The sequence below is a fragment of the Chaetura pelagica genome, unplaced genomic scaffold (assembly GCF_000747805.2).
Source record: "Chaetura pelagica isolate M959 unplaced genomic scaffold, ChaPel_1.0 scaffold8, whole genome shotgun sequence".
NCBI lineage: Eukaryota > Metazoa > Chordata > Aves > Apodiformes > Apodidae > Chaetura > Chaetura pelagica.
Genome location: NW_009954544.1, coordinates 1,995,587 through 2,004,107, shown reverse-complemented (window position 1 = coordinate 2,004,107; position 8,521 = coordinate 1,995,587). Strand labels below are relative to the sequence as shown.

Sequence of the window (8,521 nt, the reverse complement as noted above, 5' to 3'; positions counted from 1 at the left end):
GGAGTGGGGTGTGGGGCGGCGGGATTGGGGGGCGGTTGGCGGGATAGCTGCGGGAGAGAGGGGGGGTCCTGAGCCCCTCCTGGTTTGAAGCAGCCGGTGCCCGCTGTGTTGCGGGGTGCGGGGTGCGTGTCTGTGGGTGCAGCCCCCTCCGGGCTCCGGGACACCCAGCAGTGGCCGGGTTAGCAGCTCGGGGGAGGAGGAGATAAGTAACAGCCTCATCACGGGGTTTGCAGCGGGCAGAGTTTCTCTTTAAGTCATTTATTTTGGGTTGGTTTTGGGTTTTTTTGTTTAAATCCTGCTCGTTTCCTTTAGGTGCCCTGTTGGGACTTGGGCCTTCGCAGGGAAACTTGTCTTAGTTACGTAGGTTGAAAGTTCGTAGTGTGTGTTCTGCTTGTGATCTTTTTCCTTCAGTTACTGCCTGGCAGGACCCAGGTACTCGCCCCTCCCTTGAGAAGCCCCCCGGGAGGGTTTGCACAGGGCTCTGGGTGGACAAGGTGACCTGCAGAGGTCCCTTACAACCCCAGCCAGTCTTCCCTGACTGTCAGCGTGGGCACTGGCAGAACCTGGAGGAGCAAATCAGAGGAGCCGTTTTAAGAGAAGCACTGATGGTGACACAGACAGACTGTGTAACCCGGGTTGCCCCAGCTGGGAGCCTTCCCAGACCTTCAGTGGGGGAGCTGCTCAGAGGCAGCATGCAGTTTTGTTCGTGAGGAGAGCTGTTTGAAACGTTGGTTATGTGCCTTAAATTACACATCTCTTGCCTTTGCAGTGTCTCCTGTGAGTACTCACCTGGTGACTTGGTCTGGGCCAAGATGGAAGGTTACCCTTGGTGGCCCTGTCTCATATACAACCACCCGACTGAAAGAACAATTGTCAGAGGAAGAGGGAAATCCGTTCGTGTCCACGTGCAGTTCTTTGATGACAGCCCTACAAGGGGCTGGGTCAGTATTAAGTATTTGAGGCCATATAAAGGTAAGAGATGTAAATGGAACTTGTTGACAGGGTAATAATACCATTTGTTTTGGAAAAATAGGCGTGGGATAGAGGGTTTGGTATTCTCCATGCAGAAGGAGCAGCAAAACCAAGATTAGTATTGAGTGGGAAAACATGTTTTGTACTTTGTAAGTTACAGAAGGCAAGTTTTTGAGGGTTTCGGGTATTTTTATGGTTGTACAGTTCTTTGGACATGAAACACTAAGCCCTCTTGTTTGTTAGATTAGAAGGAAAACTTTAAGCTTGCTTATGTTTTAAAGTTTTGTCCTTTGTTTCTCCCATCAATAAAGAAAAGATTTAAAAGATAAATCCACTATTTCAATTTTTAGCACTGAAGGCCTTAGCATATTAGGAATGCCCAAATTAGTTTTTAAGCAGGTATTTAGGAACTATGTTAACAAAAGATTAGTCACAGGATGTTAGTTAGGTAACTACAATTAATTATACTGTGGAGTTACTTTTTAGCAATGCAGTACAACTTTGTTAACAAAGTATGTAACTTGAGAATTCAGTGTTTGTTAGGATGGTGCTTGTAGTTACAGAGCAGAGTTGGTGTTTGTTATCGTGAAGAAATGACTTAGTTAACTAAGGAAAATCAAACGTAATAAAGAATTAAAACAGCATTTTAAATCTCACCCTAGTAATAATGGTGATCTGTTTTTAGTGTAACAAATTAATGTAAACAGTTTTATTTCAAGTCCGAGTTCCATCTGATGTGATCATGTAATCTTTTTTTTACCTTGTTTATATGTAAATGTTCTGCACTTAAGCCATAGTTTTGCATTAAAATGGTAATGTTATTATCCTAAGTGTTAGCATAGCTTAAGGCAAGTTAATTGATCCATGGTGTTTATGTGTAGTTCCTGAAGGTATTCTAAAATAATCCAATATACTTTAACAGCTTGCAGTTGCACATAGAAGCAAATATAGGTAAGGGGAATAGAGCTGTTTACCAAACAAAAATTGCAGAAAAATAAGAAGGGTTCAAAATGTTTAAGAACAGAAACAATGGTATATTTACAAGATAAAATATTAATCTAAAATATAAAAATAATACATACACACTTTGCTTTTAAATTCAGACAAAATGCTTCTATGTATGCAAAGTAAGAGTCTTGGAGTCTTTCGGTAAGAAAAGGGAGAAGTTTCTTATATCGTGGTGGTGTTTGTAACTGAATAAATGCAGGCAGCACAGAGGTAGACTTCCAACAGCTGGGCATGCAAGAAGTGGAGTTAAATACAAGTTGGTTAAGTGAACGTGCAGGTGTTGCACATTTGAGGCTTTTCTCCTGCTATCGTTAAATTGTCAGTATTAAATAAAATATTTTAAAATTGTCTCATCGCATTTGCATAACTAAAATGGAGATCTGGTTTGCTAATGTGTTACCTTTGTGCACTAGAAGCAGCTGCTTTTAGCTCCTGCTTTGCTTCTGCAAGCTCAGAGACATGAACATGAGCATGTGTTCTGTTTGGCTTGTGTCTGAGAGGTAGCCTGCAAGTCACCTGCTTTTTGTCTGCCATTGGCTTAGAGCTGAAGCTTCTGCAGGAATTTACCAGAGTGGGTGTGAGGAGCTATTAAAGCAGATCCTACTGTCCATTGCAGCCAGCTGATGTTATAAGGGCAGAAAAAGGAATTACCCTTCCCCATCTATAATCGTACAGATACTCTTCTCTCTCTTATTTTCCTCAAGCTGAATCTCTAATGTGTTATATATGCCATTCACTTTTTGAGGATGGCATTATGATGAATGTTGGTGTCTTTGGGGACCCTTTCTAGAAATTGGTCTGTAGGCTGGTTGGCTGTGTTTTTGTCTTTATGTACAGGTCATGGAAGGAGGAACTGTGGTGCTCAAGGGATATGAAAGAGGATGAGGGAATGGTACGGTTATTAATAGGCTTTGTTGTGTCTGTGATACCTGCAGTGTCAGGGTGAATTGACAGTGTAATTGATAGTCAGCTAATGTGGCTGATAAGTTGCTGTTGAGTCTGGACACCTTCCTGCACTTAAAGGAGCAGTTTAAATGGCCAGCAGAGCCAAGAGGTTTATGTCGTGGATAACTGATGCCCATAACTTGAAGGATAACTTTGTGGTTGAACTTACCTGTCACTGTAAAAGTATCTGTGTGGTCTCAGTCAGGTCTGCTGCACTGTTAGTATAAAGTGTTGCTTTTAGTAGTAACTATACTTAGTGTGATGGTGTTCAGAGCTTAGCTTAGAAATAATCAGATGTGGTAATGAGTTACAGAAACAGAAGCAATTCTTCAAATGTTCACATACTAGAAAGGCATTTCATTTGCAAGTGTGTAGACTTTCTCTAGGGGTCACTTCTCACGCTGAGAAAGTGATGGGTTCCTGTAGTTAATATGTGAGAATGACCGGTAACAAATCAGTGTTAGATAATCATGGAATCACAGAATCATCCTGGTTGGAAGGGACCTTGAAGATCATCAATTCCAGCTATAACCTAATTCCCCCTAACATAACCTGATTTACCCATTCAGTGCTTAAATCATGTCCCTAAGCACTGTATCTATATTTCTTTTAAATACTTCCAGGGATGGTGACTCCACCCCCTCCCTGGGCAGCCTGTTCCACTGTCCAACAACTCTTCTGGTAAAGAAATTCTTTCTAATATCCAGTCTCAACCTCCCCTGGCGCAGCTTCAGGCCATTTCCTCTGGTGCTGTCATTGTTCACTAGGGAGAAGAGGCCAACACCCACCTCCCTACAACCTCCTTTCGGGTAGCTGTAGAGAGCAATGAGGTCTCCCCTCAGCCTCCTCTTCTTCAAAGTAAACAATGCCAGTTCCCTCAGCCTTTCCTCATAGGACTTACTCTCCAGACCTTTCACCAGCTTGGTAGCTGTTCTCTGGACACACTCCAGCAACTCAGCATCCTTCTTGTGAGGGGCCCAGAACTGCACATAGTACTGGAGGTCTGGCCTCGCCAGCGCTGAGTACAGGGGCACAATCACCTCCCTACTCTGGCCACACTATTCCTGATGCAGGCCAGGATGCTGTTGGCCTTCTTGGCCACCTGGGCACACTGCTGGCTCCTGTTAAGTTGGCTGTCAACCAGCACCCCCAGGTCCTTCTCTACCATGGAGCTTTCCAGCCACTCATCCCCAAGCCTGTAGCTTTGCATGGGGTTGTTGTGACCAAAGTGCAGGACCTGGCACTTGGCCTTATTAAACCTCATACAATTGGCCTCAGCCCATTGATCCAGCCTGTCCAGGTCTCTCTGCAGAGCCTCCCTACCCTCAATCAAGTTGACACTTCAACACAGCTTAGTGTCATCTGCAAACTCACTAGGAAGCACTCCATCCCTTCATCTAGGTCATTAATAAAATAAATATATTGAACAAGTCTGGAACCAAAACTGAGCCCTGGGGGACACCCTTGGTAACTGGCCACCAGCTGGATCCAACCCCATTCCCTACAACTCTCTGGGCCTGACCTTCCAGCTGGTTTTTTACCCAGCAGAGAGTGTGCCTGTCTATGCTATGAGCTACCAGCTTCTCTGGGAGAATGCTGTGGGAGATGGTGTCAAAGGCCTTTCCAAAGTCCGGATAGACAACATCCACAGCTCTTCTCTCATCCACCAGGTGGGTCACCTGATCATTAAAAATCCTTACCCTGTCCTGATTTTGCTAGTTGTCTGAGTACATTTAAAAGTGTGTATAAACACTAACAAAGGACTGGCTAAATGCTAGACCAACTTTCTGACAAGTTATTTGTGGTTTTACAGGTTCCTCAGATGGGGAGACAATGAAGGGAGGTATCTTTTACAGTACAAAGCCTGAAATTAAAAGAGCAATGGTGCTAGCGGATGATGCCATGAGTAAAGATACAGCTGAGCGCCTTGAGCTGGCAGTGTGCTGTGAACCATCAGATACTGAGGAGGAAGAAGCAGAGGTAAATTTTTTTGTACTTGGTATCATTTTCAGAAATAGTGCTAGAACTTAAAAGTTGCCTCTTGGAGCTAAGCATGGAGTATCCTTCAGTTCCCTGCTACAGTGGTCACAGCTTATCTGCTCTCTAATCATGCATACACATGTACCCCTTTGTTTTTCTTTGTACTGCCTCGATGTTACCAGGTCATATGCTGGTCCCTTTTCTGTTTGGAAAGACAAATATAGTATCTCTCTGGTGTTCTGTATGGTAAGGACTGACCTGAAAACTTACTTCTCTGAAGTATATAATCTCTCTTCATTGATCACTCCATTATTAGCACAGATGACCCACTTTCTTCTTTCATAAGTTTAGTACATATTTTGTGGTGCATCTTTTGATGTTCTGTATCTGGTATTCATATACCACATGCCCCTAAGTTCTGACTTTGAAGTTTTCATTTGTCATGCATGTCATGCTCCTCTGTGAGCATGGCCAATCTACTCTTTCTCCAGCATGACATGGCCCAAGGGTCAGGTGCCACTCCAAGCATCTTGTTCCATTCATGGCAACAGTGCAGTGTTAGCTTATGGAGGCATTTCTCCATTATGCCGAATTTCATGTGCCCTTTGTCCAGTTTAAATGTTCATAGTATCAATTATGACAGAATCATGAACAAGACTGTAAAGAATACAAGTAGGAGTAATTATGCCACTGGCTGGTATCAGTTCCTTAATCCAGAAAAATGAATTTTGTGTAGGTAAACTAAATTGGCTGTGACTTTCTTGTCTCTTGCTTGAACTATCATAGCTACCGCATTGTTGCACACTTTTGCACTTCCTTTTACAGCAGCAATACTTTACTTTGTAGCCAGATTTTTTTATAGGTTAAATAATTTATTTTTCCAGCAGATGAGTGAAAGTGCATCAGGCGACAGCGATGACTGCAATAGTGAGGAGGATGTGAAGAGTAATAAGAGAGTAATGCGCAGGGAGAGTTCTGTAAAAGCAAAAAGAAGAAGAGTGGTGGATTCTGACAGTGATCGTGATGGTTCTGATGTAGAGTTCAAGCCTGACGTGAAGGAAGCAGGAAGCAGTGAGGAAGAAGCTAGTAGTGGGGTGGATGAACATGAATCTGCTGATGCAGAGACAGACGCAGAGAGTGTTGAAGAAAGTCCCATAAAAGTCCCTACTAAACGGAAGAGACAAGAGAGAAGCAAGCCTGCTAAAAGGAGTAGCCTAGAAAATAATCATTCTGAAGCATCCAAAAGACCAGTAACCGTTTCTCTAGAAGCTAAGTCTAAGCTGATAGCATTTACAGCACCTGAAAGTTTTGAATCTCAAGCAAACGCTTCCAGTGGATGCACAGGTGGGTTTGCAGTATGGGAGCATGAAAAGCTGGATTGGTTGCAGGCGGGGAAGAAGAAAGATGCACACAGGAGACGGCAGGGTGACCCTGATTATGACCCGTGTACCCTCTATGTACCCGAGGACTATCTCAACAAGTGTACACCAGGAATGCGGAGGTGGTGGCAGCTGAAAAGTCAAAACTTCGATGCTGTGATATGCTACAAAGTTGGAAAATTCTATGAGTTGTATCATATGGATGCAGTCACTGGGGTAAATGAGTTGGGCCTGATCTTCATGAAAGGTACTTGGGCTCATTCAGGTTTTCCAGAAACTGCATTTGGCAGATTCTCTGATGTTCTAGTGCAGAAAGGCTACAAGGTTGCCCGTATTGAGCAAACAGAAACTCCTGAAATGATGGAAATGCGCTGCAAGGCAATGGCCCACCCAACAAAATTTGACAAGGTTGTGCGCAGAGAAATATGCAGGATCATCACCAAAGGCACTCAGACCTACAGCGTTCTGGATTCTGATCCCTCTGAGAACCACAACAAATACCTTCTGTGTGTTAAGGAAAAAGAAGACTTCTCTGGACAGCGTGTTTATGGGGTTTGCTTTGTTGACACATCGGTGGGGAAGTTTTATGTAGGCCAGTTCTCAGATGATCGGCATTGTTCAAGGTTCAGGACTTTAGTAGCACATTACACTCCTGTGCAGGTGCTGTATGAAAAGGGCAACCTGTCTGCGGACACTCAGAAGATACTGAAGAGCTCACTTGTTTCTTGTATTCAGGAAGGGCTTATCTCTGGTTCCCAGTTCTGGAATGCATCTAAAACACTGAAAGTCCTTCTTGAAGAAGGTTATTTCAAAGAGACACAGAACTCTGAAGATGGATGTTCTCTGCCCCCTGTAATCAAATCTCTGACTTCGGAGAATGACTCGCTGGGATTAACTCCTGGTGAAAACAGTGAATTAGCTTTATCAGCTCTTGGGGGATGTGTTTTCTATCTCAAAAAATGCCTGATCGATCAGGAGCTCTTATCCCTGGCAAACTTCGAAGAGTATGTCCCTGTGGATATCGCTACTGCAAAAACTGTGAGCTCAAGTAGCTTCTTTGCGAAAACTGACCAGCGGATGGTGCTGGATGGAGTGACCCTGATGAACTTGGAAGTCCTGCAGAATGGAACCAATGGCACCATGGAAGGTACCTTGTTGGAAAGGATTGATTCTTGTTGTACCCCATTTGGGAAGCGACTCCTGAAACAGTGGCTCTGTGCTCCGCTTTGTAATCCCAAGTCCATCAATGATCGTTTAGATGCTGTTGAGGATCTTCTGGCAGTGCCACATAAAATGTCTGAAGTTTGTGAGCACCTGAAGAAACTTCCTGACCTTGAAAGGCTGCTCAGCAAAATTCACAGTATTGGATCACCACTTAAAAGTCAGAACCACCCAGACAGCAGGGCCGTCTTTTACGAAGAAGTCAAATACAGCAAAAAAAAAATTGCTGACTTTTTGTCTGCGCTGGAGGGGTTTAAAGTAATGAATGAAATTGTTGATGCAATGGAAGAAAGTGCCGGTGACTTCAAATCTAAGGTCCTCAAGCAGCTAGTCACCCGCAAAGCGAAAAATCCAGATGGCCGCTTCCCAGACTTGAGTGCAGAGCTTAAAAGGTGGGATACTGCTTTTGACCATAACCAGGCTCGAAAGACAGGAGTGATTACTCCCAAGGCAGGCTTTGATCCCGATTATGATAAAGCACTACAGGATATCAAAGCTGTTGAGGAAGATCTTAACAACTACTTGGCTCAGCAACGCAAACTGCTTGGGCTCAAATCTGTTCTGTACTGGGGGGTAGGCAAAAACCGGTACCAAATGGAAATACCAGAAAGCGTAGTGTCACGTAAGTTGCCTGAGGAGTACGAGTTGAAGTCAAGCAGGAAGGGGTATAAGCGCTACTGGACCAAGGAGATCGAGAAGATGCTGGCTGCGATGATCAATGCCGAGGAGCGCAGGGACGCAGCGCTGAAGGACTGCATGAGGCGTTTGTTTTACAACTTTGATAAGAACAGCAAGGACTGGCAGACAGCTGTGGAATGCATTGCTGTGTTAGGTAAGGGGTTGTCTTCATTTTGACATAGAATCAAAATAATGCTTGATAGTAAATGATCTGCGTAAGCCAGATGGGCTTGTTGCTCCTACTTTGTAGTTTTAAAACTTTGATTGTGGTAACGCCATTGATAATTAACAGTGATCACCTGTTTGCCTCCTAACAGTAAGTGGCAGAACAGGTGGGT

The 8,521-nt window shown here is 44.0% G+C and overlaps 1 protein-coding gene across 3 annotated transcripts in view; it reads left to right on the top strand.

Moving 5' to 3' along the window:
- The first annotated feature begins 761 nt into the window (after window positions 1-761).
- Window positions 762-8,521, top strand: part of MSH6 (mutS homolog 6) — a 13,839-nt gene continuing 6,079 nt past the window's right edge. Inside the window, exons 1-3 of one of the 3 annotated variants that reach the window (XM_010004980.1) lie at window positions 762-972; window positions 4,739-4,905; window positions 5,790-8,337. In XM_010004980.1, coding sequence (XP_010003282.1) covers window positions 813-972; window positions 4,739-4,905; window positions 5,790-8,337 — 2,875 coding nt within the window. In that variant the 5' untranslated portion in view covers window positions 762-812. Of the gene's footprint in view, window positions 973-4,738; window positions 4,918-5,789; window positions 8,338-8,521 lie in introns of all 3 variants that reach the window. The other 2 variants (XM_010004981.1, XM_010004979.1) reach the window with 2 other exon arrangements.